This window comes from Rhodotorula toruloides, assembly GCF_000320785.1.
Source record: "Rhodotorula toruloides NP11 unplaced genomic scaffold Scaffold34, whole genome shotgun sequence".
Lineage (NCBI taxonomy): Eukaryota > Fungi > Basidiomycota > Microbotryomycetes > Sporidiobolales > Sporidiobolaceae > Rhodotorula > Rhodotorula toruloides.
In genome coordinates, this window is record NW_015622994.1 from 185,335 (window position 1) to 201,094 (window position 15,760).

The 15,760-nt window shown below is 62.1% G+C and overlaps 7 protein-coding genes across 7 annotated transcripts in view; 4 read left to right on the top strand and 3 right to left on the bottom strand.

Moving 5' to 3' along the window:
• The window catches only part of RHTO_05605 (cystathionine gamma-synthase), a gene marked incomplete at both ends in the record, with an annotated part of 1,828 nt that extends 1,227 nt beyond the window's left edge, over nucleotides 1-601 (top strand). Inside the window, 4 exons of the mRNA XM_016419266.1 lie at nucleotides 38-219; nucleotides 283-361; nucleotides 436-512; nucleotides 572-601. Coding sequence (XP_016269977.1) covers nucleotides 38-219; nucleotides 283-361; nucleotides 436-512; nucleotides 572-601 — 368 coding nt within the window. The remainder of the gene's footprint in view (nucleotides 1-37; nucleotides 220-282; nucleotides 362-435; nucleotides 513-571) is intronic.
• Nucleotides 602-1,186: 585 nt separating this feature from the next.
• On the top strand, nucleotides 1,187-2,595 carry RHTO_05606 (Velvet factor family protein; the record flags this gene model as incomplete). Its single annotated transcript, XM_016419267.1, has 6 exons — nucleotides 1,187-1,233; nucleotides 1,294-1,357; nucleotides 1,417-1,496; nucleotides 1,555-2,262; nucleotides 2,326-2,420; nucleotides 2,477-2,595. The coding sequence occupies 6 exons, from the start codon at nucleotides 1,187-1,189 to the stop codon at nucleotides 2,593-2,595; spliced, it is 1,113 nt and encodes a 370-aa protein (XP_016269978.1).
• A 285-nt stretch (nucleotides 2,596-2,880) lies between these two features.
• RHTO_05607 (uncharacterized protein) lies at nucleotides 2,881-3,617 on the top strand (the record flags this gene model as incomplete). The annotated part of the gene is made up of 2 exons (XM_016419268.1): nucleotides 2,881-3,379; nucleotides 3,439-3,617. 2 exons carry the CDS (start codon nucleotides 2,881-2,883, stop codon nucleotides 3,615-3,617), a joined length of 678 nt encoding a protein of 225 aa, XP_016269979.1.
• Nucleotides 3,618-3,751: 134 nt separating this feature from the next.
• On the bottom strand, nucleotides 3,752-6,537 carry RHTO_05608 (fungal specific transcription factor; the record flags this gene model as incomplete). Its single annotated transcript, XM_016419269.1, has 7 exons — nucleotides 3,752-4,327; nucleotides 4,382-4,793; nucleotides 4,853-4,926; nucleotides 4,977-5,311; nucleotides 5,369-5,735; nucleotides 5,807-5,863; nucleotides 5,923-6,537. 7 exons carry the CDS (start codon nucleotides 6,535-6,537, stop codon nucleotides 3,752-3,754), a joined length of 2,436 nt encoding a protein of 811 aa, XP_016269980.1.
• A 922-nt stretch (nucleotides 6,538-7,459) lies between these two features.
• On the bottom strand, nucleotides 7,460-8,979 carry RHTO_05609 (mitochondrial carrier protein, tricarboxylate carrier; the record flags this gene model as incomplete). The annotated part of the gene is made up of 8 exons (XM_016419270.1): nucleotides 7,460-7,519; nucleotides 7,587-7,739; nucleotides 7,836-7,989; nucleotides 8,096-8,197; nucleotides 8,255-8,330; nucleotides 8,417-8,590; nucleotides 8,670-8,784; nucleotides 8,887-8,979. 8 exons carry the CDS (start codon nucleotides 8,977-8,979, stop codon nucleotides 7,460-7,462), a joined length of 927 nt encoding a protein of 308 aa, XP_016269981.1.
• A 1,017-nt stretch (nucleotides 8,980-9,996) lies between these two features.
• On the bottom strand, nucleotides 9,997-10,652 carry RHTO_05610 (uncharacterized protein; the record flags this gene model as incomplete). The annotated part of the gene is made up of 3 exons (XM_016419271.1): nucleotides 9,997-10,118; nucleotides 10,178-10,419; nucleotides 10,489-10,652. The coding sequence occupies 3 exons, from the start codon at nucleotides 10,650-10,652 to the stop codon at nucleotides 9,997-9,999; spliced, it is 528 nt and encodes a 175-aa protein (XP_016269982.1).
• Nucleotides 10,653-10,980: 328 nt separating this feature from the next.
• RHTO_05611 (Pentatricopeptide repeat containing protein) lies at nucleotides 10,981-15,578 on the top strand (the record flags this gene model as incomplete). The annotated part of the gene is made up of 2 exons (XM_016419272.1): nucleotides 10,981-11,662; nucleotides 11,728-15,578. The coding sequence occupies 2 exons, from the start codon at nucleotides 10,981-10,983 to the stop codon at nucleotides 15,576-15,578; spliced, it is 4,533 nt and encodes a 1,510-aa protein (XP_016269983.1).
• Nucleotides 15,579-15,760: the final 182 nt, after the last annotated feature.

Sequence of the window (15,760 nt, forward strand, 5' to 3'; positions counted from 1 at the left end):
GCCCAATGGCTCGCGTCGCTCACCCGCGCCGAGTCAGGCTCGGATCTCGACGGTCCAGGCGGCGTTGTCGAGAAAGTCTGGCACACGAGCTTGCAGGAGGATAGGGCGGAGTTGTTGGGCGAGGGAAAGCAGATGGAGAAGGGTCCAGCGACGTTTGGGATGCTGCTCAAGAAGCCCGAGTACGCGACGCACTTGCCACACTCACTCAAGTTCTTTGTAGTGCGTGCGCTCCCGATTTCCGCTGGGGACATGTCAAGTACTGACGAGATGTCGACGATACAGCCCGCTACGTCCCTAGGCGGCGTCGAGTCGCTCATCGAGCAGCGCAGCTTGTCCGACCCGAACGCAGACCCGCGACTCAGTACGTCTTCAGCTTTCGTCCTTTGCCTGCCTTCAGACTCCAACAGGTCTGAACTGACTCACCTTGCTGTGCAGTCCGCCTGTCCATCGGTCTCGAGGACTTCGAGGATCTGAAGCGCGACCTCATCCAGGGTTTTCGCAAGGTTGTGCAGGTGCGTCCGCAAGCTGCCGGCACTTTCATCCATACGACACAAGCTGACGACGCCCGCAGATCGAGCAGGGCAAGGTTTCGAAGTTGTAGAAGCCGCGGCAACTACCGACAGACAGATATCGTTATCAGCTCACAGCGCGTCGGAACCGAGCGCGCCAGCTGTGCGGTTGCACACAGCGTGTTGACCGAGCTGACGTTGGAGCCGAAGCATCCGCATGACGAGAAAGATGCAGGACACGCCGCCGCTCCTCCTCGCCGACAGCGGTCCCTCCCTCACAACAGGGGTCCGGACTGTTCAAGCCGACGCCGGCCTTACGGCTTGCTTTGGGAACTGCTCGGATGCCGCTGTCCTGGTATCGGCCGACTCGGCTCGCGTGCCGACCTTGATCAACTTTTTTCGCAGCACTGCGAGACGCCGCGGCATCCTCTTCGCTCGACGTTGGAGCGCTTGGTGCCCTCTAGATCCGCCGTACATGATCCTCTCGACCCAACAGATGCCTACGGTTTGACTACAAACGCTGTCTGTCGTATGGACGCGGATCCACACCTCCGGCGCAGCTACTCGGACTGCGCGATAATCTCGATTGCGGGTTCGCTGCTCGACGTCGCCGCAGGTCGTGCTCGCCGCCCGAACGCTTGGCTCTCCCTCTATGCCTCTGCTTTGCTGACGACTCGATGGACGAGCCTGTTTCGCCACCTACCGCCGGACCTTCGAGCAGACGGTCCGTTCACACCTACTCCTCATCCTCCACTGGTGCGTGCTGACTCCCCTCGTGCCGCAGCATCTACTCTCTCACGGTCGTCCAGCAACCTGTACGAGCACGGATGTGCGGTTTTGGCGACAAGGTGCGGTCTGAACGACCGATCGTTGAGCAGCCGTCTTGTGCTCACACCTGGCTGCGCAGGACCGACGACCTATCTCTCCGCCCATCATCGTCAAGCTGAGTAGCACGGATGCAGCGACGGGGAGGGAAGTGGAAGTTGAGTGCGTTGCTTGTGAACGAAGTTGTACCCATTCGTCTCCTGACTCTCGCTTTTGCCAGAGGCATCGACCCGACATTCCTCGTTCTCGCTGCGGACCTGCGCGGACCCAACGGCTGGGACGACGCGAACTTGGTCCAGCAGCACCGAAGCACTGCCTCTCGCCCAGATCGCACGCCCAGCTTGCGCGCTTCGTCGACCACCTCGAGCCGCTCGCCTTCGCAGCACTCTCACGCGGACACGCCTTCGCCCTCTCCCACGACGCGAGAGGCGGTTTTACCTAATGCGGAGCACAAGATGAGCGTCTCGCGGTTGCTCTCGCTTGCCGAAGAATCAGCGCGTCCGATAGAGGCAGACAGTCCTGCGCAATTAGCAGCAGGGCTTCCCGTCCTCCGACTTTCGCCCTCACAACCGCCTCCCGCTCGGCCAGTGCCGCCTCAGAACAAACGTTCTTCGCCCACCAGCTCTTCCTCATCCTCCTCGAAACGGCACCGTCCCTCTCCGCCGCCCTCCGCCGCATTTATCCCCTATGCACGCTTCAATCGACCCGCCTACTCTGCCGACAGCGCGAGAACTTTGACGAATGGCTCATCGAGCGAGGACGGCGAGACGGAGGCTGCGCTAGTACCAAACCTGATCGGCACTCTGCACACGAACGCGTACAAGCTGCGCGGCCTCGACGGCGAGAAGGGCGTGTACTTCGTCTTGCCCGATCTGAGTGTCCGGACGGAAGGCGCTTTCCGCCTCAGATTGCGACTTGTCGACCTGCGGTACGTCTCATTACCGCCTGATTGCTCTCCTGCTTAGCGAAGTCAACTCCAGTCTCTTCGCAGGCAGTCCATGAGCGGGGCGAACAGCTTGTCAAGCGCTGCCGTCCTCACAGACAAGTTTCAAGTGTTCACCGCGAAGCGATTCACGGGGATGTTAGGTACGCACGCTTCCTTCCTCGTTCGGTCCAGTCGGCCTGACTTCAGTCCTGCACAGATCCTACATCCCTCTCGCAATGCTTCGCGAAGCAAGGTGTCCGGATACCGACTCGGCGAGCGGCGAAGGCGAAGAATGCGGTCGAGCAGGGCGACGAGGTCAAGCAGGAGGAGGAGTGACGCGCGGCGACCAACGCGCGACAGATGCAGTGTTTCTTGTTGTTGTAGCGATGTCTGACTTGCATCGCTGGCGGAGCGAATTAGCGACGCTGTAAAGCGAGAGCGAGAAGCCTTCCAACCGCTGGACATCGCTCGTATGAGGCTCGCCTGTAATAACACTGATTTGCGAGGGATCAGAAAGTGCTCGAGCTCATTCAGCAGCCTTCCAGTCGCGTCGAGTCGAAATTGCGGCATGAGGAGGATCGGAAGAGATGAAGCCGCTTTCTCGCTCGTCGACTTCACGCGATGCTACGAAGAGCTGCGACAGCGTGCAAACCAGCTGCCAGGACCAGCCCGCCACGTCCCACAACGTCCAGGGGCGCCAGCTCGTCCGCCTTTCCCCCTCCTCCTCCTCCCCGCCTACCGCCGACAGAACGCCCGCCCTTCTTCACAGCCGCCGCGATCTACCCCTTCATCCTCGTCTCTCTTCTCTCCTCGACCGCGCTGAACCTTTCCTATCAGCGCGTTGCGCGGGAACGGGAAGGAGCGCGACTTCGGGCCCAAGTCTCGCTCCTCGAATCTCTCCTCGCTCGTTTGCGGACTGGGGAAGGACGGACACTATCCGAAACAGAACAGGAGGAGATTGAGCGCGAGCTGGAGCTGGTCGGTCTAGGGCGGGGAGCTGGGAAGGAGGTCGTCGATGCAGAATCGAGTGTCAAGGTGCAGACGACCTGGAGCGAGATGCTGTTCGGGAAGAAGGGCAAGGAGTATCAGGAAGACAACGACGAGACGGACTGGGATGCAGGTGCGCCCTGCGCTTTTACCGAGCCGCCCGGAGGACATGCTGATTCTCTTGTCCTCCAGTACTGCAAGAGGCGGACGCCGCCGAGTCGGCTCGGCAAGCAGGGAAAACATTCCCGACTTCTGCGCCAACCATTGCACCTGCTCCTCGACCCGCTCAGCAATCATCACCCGCGCCGCTGCCCGCAACTTCGACTCCCTCCTCCGACTCTCGACCGCCACCTCGCGGTGTATACCTTTAGCAGCAATTCATTCATATCGGCACTCCGATGCACTTTCGGTACTCGCTGCGCCGTCTCTCGCTCACAGTTTTGCCAGGCCACCAAAGCTACGAATTCCTCACTCGGAACTATTACCGCGGGCTTCTGCTGCTCAGCTACACTTCCCATCCACCATCTAGCGGGTCGAAACCCGCCTCGAGAAATGCGCTCATGAAGGAGGGCGGCAGGTCGTCGAAGAGTCCGAGCATGTTCGGCTCGAACCCGGCTTGGGGTGGAGGGAACGCTACCGAGGAGAACGATGCGGGTTGCGATGCTGGTGAAGGTGACGCAACGACGATGCCGGACGGTAATGCGAATGGCGGAGCAGGAGGAGTCGCGAGAAGGTGAGCGAGCGAGGCGGATGAGACGGCGGGTGCGGAATGTGGCGTCTGCGCTGAATCCGCCGTTGCTGGCGTCGGTGCTGAGTTGGTCCGCTGCTTCTTCGACGGTCGCTCCTCGCCCTCGTCTGCTTGTCGCGCGGGCACCGCGATCGGAGGCAGCCTGCTCTCCTCGAGCAAGAGGCTCGACAGCAGCGCTGCACCGCGACTTGCGATGGCTGAGAACGACGACATGCGGCGCAGGGCGTCAAGCGCGGTGACGACCTCTTCTCGCTCGGCGACGAGGATGGCGGGCGGCGAGATGCGCTGGAACAGGTCGAGGCAGACTAACGATGCTGCTGCGCTGATATGATACTGTTCGGCCGGACGGATCAGTACCTGCATGCGCTGAGCTGCTGGTGAACTCACGGGTATCGTCCACATCCTTGTGTCTCCCACCTTCGCCGCTTCCCTCAAGATCGCTCGACTCGCCTCAAGCGTCCGGCGCCGAGACGGCTCGAATCGCCGGAAGAAGTTGCGATGGAGCGTCAACGTCTTATGCGAGCTGGAGATGATGAAAGTCGTGCGCAACCAGTCGGCATTGGGCGGGAGGTTCGGGTCTTCAACAGCGTTCGAGGTGAGCCAAGCGGGTGCGTTCGCGAGTAGCCGCTTCAGTTGCTCGTCGAGGTCGAGTACGACGGCGTAGGATGGGTTCGGGTTCTCGTCTATGTGCTGGAAGACCTGTTGGACGAGACGAGCGACCTGGATCCAGACAAGCATTTTGCCGGCGACCGTGAACTTGTTGGGAGGGCGATTGATGAGCGTGCCGGTCAACAAGTCTCTGCGGACACGACAAGCAATTAGACAGGCTCCTGCAGGCACGATGGACTGCGTACGCACTCGTCGTGAGCGTTCGAAGGCAGCGGCGTTGTGACCTGCGTCGGTTGGATCGCCGTGGTCCGGCGGTAGACGATCTGTGAGAGACAGTCAGTTTTGTGTAGGCTAGGATTTCGCTGTGACGTACGTTGAACCAGTCCTGGCAGGCGAGCGACCAGAAAACCCTCTTTTTCGTCTGGAACTCGACAAGACTTCTCGCCCGACCGGCTTTGGGCATCCCTGCGATCGAAGCAGCAAAGTCTTCGTCGGACGGTAGGCGATGAAGACCTAGATCTTGCGCAAGAGCGATGCCGAGCGAGAGGAGCGTCGGGAAGAGGTTCGAGGGAGTTCCGTCTTGACAGCCGACGACGAGGACGACGATGGCTTGTACGGCGTGGAGTTGCCGGTCGACGAGGAAGTGGCTTCGGTAGAGACAGGCGAGGGCGGCTTCGAGATACTGCTTCGACCGTGCGTCGGCTTCGTCTGCGCGGTGGAGGAAAATCAGCTCGGAAGTCTGCGCTTTCGCTGCGAAGGACTCACGCTGGTTCAGCCCCGACGTTGCGAGCGACTTGAGATGCTCCTCCGTCATGTGCTTGACGCCGCAACACAGCTGAGCAAAAAGCAGAGCGAGCCAGGCAGGATCGGCCCTATCGAGACGTCCTTCTCGCGGCGCCTCAAGGAACTCCTGCACCTCCGCTCGAAAAGTTGGGCCGTGGATCGCAGCGTGAAGCCAGTTCGTCCATTCGAGAGCGTGGTGTGCGATGCGTTCGAGCTCGTCGTCTGGCGGGAGGATTTCGGCGAGCGAGGCGGGAGTAGGGAATTGGTCAAGGGGATGGACGGGCGTTGTGTCGGAGGGCAAAGGGAAGACTGAAGAGGGCATGTCGCTTGCGGGCGAGCCGAGGCGGGCCTGTGAGGAGGAGGAAGACCGGCAAGTCAGCCTCGACCTTCTCAACCCTCCGCTACGTCTCGACTACGCACCGTGGCAGCTTGCGGGGACTGTTGCGGGAAGCTCGCCGCGTTCGTACGACCGAGCGCCTGAGGAATTAGCAGTCAGCCCACAGTGCAAGGCAAGAGAGCGGGCACACGGGACGCACCATCCACTCCAGGCTCAGACTCGCCGCGACTTCTTCTTCGCGCAGCTCAGGACGCGAGTGGCTGAAGCTAGGTGAGTGTTCAAAAGTTGTAGAAGCAAGACCGGCCCCAGCGGGAGGGTCGATGGCGGTAGTCGAGGAGGAATGCGTCGCGGTGGTGCAAGGCTGAGGCACACTATTCGATGCGGACCCATTCGATGATGAGGACCGTGCAAGAGGGACAGGAGACGGTGCGGACTGGTAGGGAAGATAGGCGTAGGGCGAAGCGAGGGCGTAGTCGTTCAGGTAGTGCGCCGATAGAGCAGGACCTGCGAAACTGGGCGTTGAAGTCGGCGCGCCATATCCCCCTGTAGCATTCATAGCTGGTTTTACGGCAGGGGCTGTCCTGCCGTGCCCACCGAGCACCGTCGCTAGAATTCCCTCAAGTCCCGCAAGTCTCGTCCGCAAGCCATCGATTGTCGTGCGCATCGCATCGACTTCCGCAATAGCCGATACCGCGAGTGAACCGTGATGGTGAGGGTGAGAGTAGGTTGGAGGCGAGAGATGCGGTAGAGACGGGTTTGGCGGGGAGACGGAGGGAAGCGGGGCCGTGGGAGGTTGCGCCGAATTGAGCGACATGGTCTGGCGTAGGCTGCAAGCAGTCAAGTCAGCATGCCGAGCGTGAGAAGGCCTATAAAGAGAAAGAAGAGCGGGTTGAGCCTCCGAGCGAGCGTACATTTCTGCGTCTTTTGGCCGGACATGCGGAACGCGGTGACAGAGGTGCGCTTTTCCTCGCTTCGTACACTGCCCACACGGGACCTCCTTGTCACTGCGACGGGTCTGCGGTCAGTGCGAGGTAGACGAGAAAGCTTTGAGGGTGGACGACGAACCATCTTGTTTTCTGAGGTGCCAACGGGAGAAGACGAGGGAATCGTTCCAGCGTCGACAGAAAGGGGATTGGCAAAGACACTCGTCAGTTCAGACGCTCTCCAAGCCGCCATATACCCTACACGAATCTCCACACGCCTCCTCCTCTGTCAAAGCGAACGACCCGCGCTCACCCTCCTCGAGCACTCCGAGCACGCGTTCGACGCCCTCTGCGACACCTTGACACTCGGTAACGACGCTATGTCCGACATGCTCGCCCTGCGAAGGGGTTGTTGCGGCGCGATAAGGCTCGACAGATAGCGCGGTGAGGAGGGGAGGAGCGGTGATGAGCTGTTGGGGGCCGGGCGATAGACTCTGCTAGATGTCCTGAGACTGTCTGGATCAGCGGATAGCCGGATCGTCGAGGTGAAGCGAAGCGAGAGAGCGAGGAGCAAGTCGGCCGAGGTCGACCCGCTCTTCCCGCCGCGCGGTGTTCTCTTCCTCTCGTTCCCAGCTTCCTCTGCAAGGCTGACCTGAAGAGAAAACTGCTCTATGTGCGACTGCAAAGACGAGAAACGGAACCACGGAAAACGAACGACCGAGAGAGGGAGCCCTGGGGAAACAGAGAGGGAGTGACGCGCGAGACGGCGGAGACGAGCGTCCTTTTGAGGCGGGAGATGGGGTAGAGAGGCGTCTACTTCTTGTTGGCGGCGAGCCAGTCCTTGACGACGTCGGCGAAAGAGACCATGCAGACCTGTCCATACACGACTCGTCAGCCCTGGTCAAGAAAGTCGAGGAAACGGTGGAGAAGGGCGACGCACCGTCTGCCAGATGCCGAGACCGATGCGAGGCGTGACACCCCTGTAGAGACCCTTGATGCCGTTCTCGCGGTAGATGTACGCGAGGGTGTTGGCAATCGTGGGCTTGGCGGGACGCGAAGGGTCGGACGAGGCGCCCTTGGCCATCGATTGCATCTGCGCATGACAAGCGTCAGTGAATCTCGAGCGCCTTCAAACGGCCAGGCCTTTCGTGGCAGGCGAGATCCGTCAAGGTATGCGAGCCAAACTCACCTCAACTCGAACGACCTCGATAGGCTGGTTCCAGCATCCGAGCGCACCACCGACAGTCGAAGCAGCGATACGGTCGAGCGCGCCGAGCTTCTTGTCCTCGGGGATACCGCGCGCGTCGCGAATTGCGCCTTCGGCGAGACGGGCGAATCCCATGCTGCGAGGCGATACATCCCGTCAGCGCGTTCCATCATCGCTTCGAGCTGACCCGAGCGCATTGAGTGCGCTCGTCCGCAACCGGAAGATGATGGAGCGAGACGCACCGGGAACCCCAGTTGGTCATCTGACGGAGCGCAACAGCGTTGACACCCTTGTTGATACCCCTCAGACCCTCCTTGCGCCACTTCTCTGCAAAGAGTTGCCAGCTGCAAGTTGAAGGTATGTCAGGCGGAGGAATAAGAGAAGAAGGGAAGGATACGCACGTAGAGGGAGGGTTCTGCCCGCCGACGGCCATCTTGCTCCTCGTGATCTCGGCAGTCTTCATGCACGTGCAGAAACCTGCATACGCAAGATCTGCTCGTCAGCGAGCCGGACCAGCGAAAAGAGCCGCTCGTGGCCCGCGAACGAGCGAAATGAGAACGCACCGACAGTCGCGTAAGCCTGCGCGACACCGCCACCCATTCCACCGAGCAATCCAGCCGCCGCAGGACCGATGCCGGCGGTCATGGCGACGCCCTCGATTTCTGCCGCGGCGAAGAGGAGGACGGCGCCCTTTGTCGAGGCTTCGATCCAGGCCCAGGGGATCAAGCCTTGGTAGACTGTACGACATCGCGAGCGAAGATGTCAGCTGTGCCGCTTTCGAGGCAGAGCAGGCAAGGAAGAACGGCGTGAACGCACATCCGAGAACACCACCGCGCGACCAGACAGTCCGCAAGGCCTGACCCATCGTGTCACCGCGCGCCGACGCCATCTGCGTCTTGACGACCTCGAGCGGCTGTCCGAGCGTCGTGACCTGCGTTCCGTCCCAGCGAAAGCGCGAGTTAGCCGGGTCAGCGTGAACTTCCGAAGCAGGTGTCCTCCGTCGTCCGTGAGATGAGGAGAGAGCGGAGCGCACCTCGAACATGTTCATGATACCGCCGAGGGCGATGTTGGACCACTGGATCTGCTTCTTCTGGCCGGGAACGGCGGGTGCAGCGTCGATTGCCATGGTTGCCGGGTTGCGAGGTGTGGGAGGGTGCGAACGGGCGGGGACGGGTATGTGGAGCTGTTTCGGGTGCTGTGCGTGTCAGCAGGCGTGTTACTGAGCGTCCTAGCGCCGTGCGAGGGTGTTGGCGTTGTCGAGCGAGTGGATGCGGGGTGTGGGAGGCGAAGTCGAGCTGTCGACGCCGTTGAAAGGGCTGGCGGGTGTAGTGGGACGTGTAACGCACTCTATCGGGTACTGCAAGCTGCACGAGCGTGTCCTCGAGCGCAGGCTTCGAGGGACGTGCGGAGTGAGCGGCGAGTTGGGGAGTCGAGCGAGCGCTGGGACTGGCTGTGGCTGGCTGGATAGCGTCTAGTCGAGGTCTGGGAGACTTCTACCAGTGCAACAGCGGACTTGGACGAGAAAGAGAGCGAAGACAGCGACAGAAAGCAACTCGTTGGGAACACGAAGGGCGATCGACCCATCCTTGTCCCGTTTCACCAGCCAGCGCGCTTCTTTCTCGCCCGCCGTGACGGCAGGGACATCCTGACACGATCCCAGAAGCGAGAGACGCGCCGCAGTGCGAGACGAGCGAGAAAATCGCATTCCTTGGCCAAAAATCCCCTATCTCTCCCTCTCACCCCTCCGCATCCCGCTCGACTGCGATGTTGACAGTGTCGACAGACTTGCAATGCAGTGTTTGACCTTGCAGCGACCGACGGACGCCCCAACAGCGCCGGCATTCGTCGGAGAAAACGGTATCGAGGTCGAGATGCGAATGTTCTGCAGAGTCGCACGACTTGAGGAATGGGTCGGTCGACTGGGTATCGTAGAGTGGGTGGGTATAATCGTCTGTCGCGGCGATGGAGCTGATCTCGTCGAGCTGACGAAGACTTGTCAGTCCCGCGAAGCTGGCAACCGCTGCAAGAGACGCACCTTGGCCTTGGGCCTCCTCCTCGTCCTCGCGCCCCTTCCGCGCTGCGCCGTCTGGACTCACGCCTGAAGCTTGGAGCTGATTGAACGACGGGCAAGCTCCAGCTGCCGTCACGCCTCCTTTGCTAACCGCTCCTTCATCCAATCTCGTACATCGACCGTTCCTCCGGCAAGAGCGCCCAGCGCAAGCCCATAGAAGTACCGTCGACCCGACGAAGCGCGTGATAATCGGTCTGCGTGAAGAGTAAGTCGTATAAGCGCAAGGTGGATGAGGCAAAGGACCGAAACGCACAGAACCAATTCGCTGCTCCAGCCATTCCCATTCCCGCAGCTCCTCCCGCCGCCCACGTCGTCCGCACCTCGTCCGCTCTCCGCCCAGCAAGCACGAGTCCCTGCCGCAGACCCGCGTCGACCGCTTGTTCGAGTCCGAGGAAGGCGCCTGTCCACAGCCCTAGCCGTGCGCCCGTCTTGAGACCGCCCTTGAGTCCGGCGAATAGGACGCGATAGTTCTTGGTCTTCTGGTAGAAATACCAGCTGCGAGCGACGAGAGGAAACGAGGTGAGCGAGGTCAGGTCTACTCGAGACCGGGAAAGCTGGACGCACCCCTGCACGGTCGTCGGCAGCCTGTGTGCGTTCTCTGCGAGGAACTGCTTCGACGCGAGCTTGCTGGACGAGACGAGGCCGGACGTGAAGCCAAAGATGAGGGCGCTGACGGGTCCCAAGACGAGCAGGCTCGGTGCGGCGCCTTCGATGGGTTGTTCTGCCATCCTGAGCGAGTTCTGGCGCTGTCTGAGCGAGTCTAGCGCGAGAAAAAGCGAGGCGGAGGAGATTAACCTCGTCCAGCTTCTTCAGGAGGAGAGTCGACCTCGAACAGTCTCCGTCTCGCTCCATCTGCCGCTCGAGGGGCTCAGAGAGGCTGATAGCTGGCTCCAGACTGCTACCTCACCCCAGCCAGCCCGCCACGCAAGTCGCACGAGCTCGTCGCCGTCGTCTGATCTCAGGAGACGAGGTGCGCTCATCGCGGCGCTGTGGCACCCGTGCAAGGCGTGAGCTGACACTGCAGATCCGTTCACAGACTGGTGCGGCCACGGAGGCATGTCCCGACTGGTCTCGCCCGCCCTGCGACGAGCACCTCCCGTTCCTCTCGCTTGCTGCTGCTCGTGCCGATCTCGCACGCCAGCAAAAGCCCGATCCGCCCCGCCAGATGCGGCACCGTACAGCACAGCGACGGAACTTGCGTCCACGGCTCAGGCGCAACCACCCCTGCTACCGCCGCCGTACCTCTCTCGACACCCTGGAGGATTCGGCTTCTTCTCGCGATCGCTCCCAAAGAAGCCGCCAAGTCCAGCAATACCCCCTCTGCAGCTCGACACGCCCTCGTCATGGGTCCTCCACTCGCCACCGCAGTTCCAGCCCGATTGGCGCCACTCGTCCTTCGCTGCTCCCCCTCCGCCTCCTCCAAAACCCCAACTCGAACCCTTCGATGTACGGTCCTGGCGCCCTTCTCCTCACTCCTACGCCCCGCCACTACTACCCAGCCGAGCGACGATAGCGGCAAGCGGATTGCGGCGAAGCATGGCTCGAATAGACGGCGGAAGGTGCGTGTGCGGACGGGTGCGGCATGGTTGCTTGCGGTGTCGGGCGAGTTCGACAAGCGCGGGAATAGAGGCGGCGGTGGAGAGGCGATTAGAAAGCGATGCGGCTGTCATTGCGGCCGAGCGAAGACTTGAAGGAGACCCACCAGGCTCTGCAGATGCGCCGAGCGGGTCAGACGGCCGTAAGCACCCTTCCCTTCGTTCCAAAGGCGCAAAGGCGCTCAAACGTATTGACGACTTTCTGCAGACTCGCCATCACGACCAACGATGGGTCCTTCAGCGCAATCCTCCGCCGCAGATCGCTTTCACGAGCTGCTCACCCGCGAAGCGCTCGGCTTTGATGTTCGAATCCTCCCCTCTCCGCGTGGCTGGACAAGTCCTCCCTCCCGAACACCCTCCGCCGCGAACCAGCGAAGAAAACCGATCCGGGACTTGTCGCACGACGAGGCTCGCGCCGCCCTCGAACTGCTCGTCGAAGCCGCCCAAGACGCCGACTTCATCAATGCCCTCGCCTTGCAGCAGCGAGTCCGCCTCGTCGCGTCGATCGGACGAGTCATCCGAGCTGTCCGCCCGCCTTCGCCGCACAAGATCTTTCCCGGCTTGCGTGACGAGGGGATCGCACCCGAAGAGGAGGAGTTTAGCGACTTGCGGCACGCAGCGGCGGAGGCGATGCGGATGGTCATGGCGACTTTGCCGTCGATGGACTCGAAGGAGGGTGGTCTCGTCTCGGCGAGTCGGCAGGCAGCTTTGGCGCGGGTCGACATTGCGTGTCTTTCGGACGACGTCGAGGCTATCGCCGTCGCGATCGAGCAGATGGGCAAGCCGGGCGCCGACGAGCTCAGCCAGTCGATCTCGCAGCTTTTTCGGCTACGCATCGACCCACTACCAACGTTCGACAAGCCCGAGTTCGCCGACAAGCTGCATCGACAGATTGAGCAGGCGAAAACTGCACTCGTCTACCTCTTCGAAGCCTGGCTTCGCGCGCCACAACCCGCAGCGTCCCATGCATGCTCCATCACCGCTCTCCGCCTCCTCCACACCCACCACGTCCATCAGATCCTCGACCTCCTCCTTCCTCCCGAGCACTTCCCGTCCGCCGACACCGAGCGGAAGCAGAAGGCGTGGAACGATATCTTGCGGCGGCGGTACGGCAAGGTCCTTGCGCGGCTGGATCCTGAGCCAGAGCGATGGTTTGAGGAGGAGATCGCGAATGCGGACCCAGACGAGTTGCGACTAGGCCTCGGCTTTGACCCGCTCAGTCTCGGCACGCACCTCGTACGGCATCTCGCGAGGTCGGGTTCGGCACTACAGGCGCTGCAGATTTGGAAGGTCATCGACAAGCCGCTGGACGAGCTTCAGTCGGAGCGATTGACGGACCGCCTCGACGAACAGGAGAAGATCCGCACCATGACGCCTCTCGTGCACGGCTTGACTCAGCAGCGACTGTATGAGGACGCGAATCGCTTTACGACCGAACTCGAGGCGCTCGCCAAGTCTCTCGCATCCGACGCCAAGGCCGTCGAGTCCTTCCCTGACGACCCCGCGTATGCCGCCGCGCCCGCCATGAACGCGTTCGCCAAGAACGCCTTCGACGTGCTCGCCAAGCTCGCGTCGGACCAGGGTCGCGCCGAGATCGCAGACCGCCTGCTCGAGAGCCTCGAAGGCGCCGGCGTGGACGACAAGAAGACGCTCAAGCTGTCTGCGCGACGGCTGCGGGCGAAGGCGTCGCGATTCCGGCTCGAGGAAGCCAAGGAGGTTTTCGAGCAGAGTCCGCAGGCGGACGCGACTTCGTGGCAGCAGTACCGTCTGCGTGGTCAGATGGCGCTTGCGCATCTCAAGGTGAACGATGTCGAGGGCGCGCTCAAGGTCGTCAGCGAGATGCTCCAGGCTGGCCTGGTCGTCCCGCTTGCCACGATCAACGCGCTCATGTACGGGTTCGCACGACGTGGCGACGTCAAGTCGACGTACGAGCTGTTCACGCAGTTGTCGGAAGGCGACTTTCCGCACGCCCACCCTACGACATCGAGCTGGAACGCCCTGACGAAGGCGCTGCAGACCGAGCGGGACACGTCGAGTATCGAGGAGATCATCCGCGACATGCGGCGAGCCGGCTGTCGGCCCGACCTCGAAACTTGGACGATCCTCCTCTCTGCCTACGTCAACAACGGCCAGTGGACGACTGCGTTCGCGCTGTACCGGCATCTCCAGCTTAACGCGGACCGCACCCTCCAGCCCGACACGGTCGTCTACAACGTCATGCTCCGCGCCTGCATCCTCGCTGCGACGCCCGCGACCCTCGTCCTCGAGCTCTTTCGCGACCTCATCGCTCGCGGCGTCCGACCCAACAAGTCGACCTACACCCTCGTCTTGCAGAGCTTGTGCAACGCGGGCCTGATGGACGAGGCGGAAGACCTCTTCCTCATCCTCGACCGGCGGCAGCTTTCGCCGCACCGTCCGATCGGCACCGAAGTCATTGAGCCCGACCAGGTCCTTTTCACGTCGATGATGGCCGGCTACTTGCGCACCGGCCAGCGGGAGAAGGCGGACGCGATGTTGACCGAGATGCGCGTGCGCGGCATGAGGCTGGGGTCGCACACGCTTGCGCTCCTCGTCGCGGCCAAGGTCTCGAGCTTGCGGGAGCAGACAGACCATGTCGACCCGCGGGCGCTCAATGCGCTCGTCAAGGAGACGCGGTACTTTCTCAAGCAGAACAACATCCCGTCGTCGACGCCGCAGCCAGTCGCACTCGACAAGCCCGCTGCGACGCTTCGGGCGCTCGAGACGATCTACTGGCCGATTCTCGCCGAGTTTGCGCGTCGCGGCGAGGCGGACGAGGCGCAGCAGCTTATCGACTATCTCTTCCAGTACAGCGGCGGACCTCGCGGGGCCTCCAACCTCGTCGTGTCCCGCATCCGGCTTTACACCATTCTCATGGGCACGCTGCGGAACAAGGAGATGTCGTCGTCGGGCGACATGGCTGAGGAGACGATTACGAAGCTCTACGAGATTTTCCAAGTCGTCTACGCGGCTGTTCGCCAGCGGTTCGTCCGCATGCGGCGCCGCATGGTCCCGCCACCTGAGGCGGAAGAGGGCGCCGAAGCCGTCGAAGTGGTGGAGGAGCGTGTTGATCCCGCCCAAGCCTCTATCCTCCGGAACCCCTTGTCCATCTTCCTCGACTCGGCGAGCCGCGCGGGCGACCACGAGTTGATCGAGACAACCTGGCGCACGCTCGCACGGCAAGGCTTCGCCTTCGACTCGGCGAACTGGAACAACCTCGCGATGTGGTTCATCCAGGATTTGCAGCTCGAGCGGGCCTTCTGGATCGTTGAGCACGTCCTCTGCCGACCTTTTGCGCCCGACGGCGTCAAGGCCGGCTTCGACTTGGAGGATCAGACGGCCGCCTTCGCTCAGGAGCTCGCCTCTGTCACCCGCGCGTCCGCTTTCGGCCGCACATCTACTCGGCGATGGGCGGTCCGCCGACGACCTGACGACGAGCCCCCCGAGTCTATCGACATCGATGCCCTCCTCGACGACCGCACCTTTGACCAGCCCTTCCGCCTCTCCTTCACGGACGAGAACGATCCCCGCAATGCGGCTACTCAGTCGACTCGCGCCAACGGTCCCGAGCCGCAGACGCCCTCAGCGAGTGAGGACATCGTCGACGGCGAGGAAACCGAGCCCGAAGAAGCGCCTCGTCTCGGCTTCGCCGACGCTCTCGACGTCGGCTTCCGCAAGCACACCGAGATGCTGTGGCACCCGTTCAACCGCACGCTCGCGGCGCTCAACTCGGCGCTCGAGACGCTTACGGAGGAAGGGTCCGTCCGTGTATCCAAGGCGTACGCGGAGCACATTCGCAAGGAGGAGGGGATCGAGGTGGAAGACGAGGAGAGGTTGAGGGCGGCGCTCGAGGCGCGAGGCGAGCTCGTCGACCTCGACCCGGAGGACGCACGGGACGCCTACCGCTTCCTCGTCACTCAGCACCCACACACTATCGACGCGATCAATCGCTGGCGCCGGCGGAACGACCGGCTCAACTCGATCAGGCGGCGCGCGTCTGGCAGTCAACGTTACGAGTTTGACGAACGGAGGAGGATGTAAGAAGGCGGCTTTTTCTCGTTTCTCTCGTTTACCCCCATCATCGGCATCTCGGCAGCATCTCGCACTCGCACGATAGATCCTATGCATCGCCCAACACTGCATGTTCTTGTTGTACCTGTTGTCCACCCCCTCTCGTCGCATTCAATGCAGGCTTCCTACTCGCAATCGCAACTCGTTCGCAG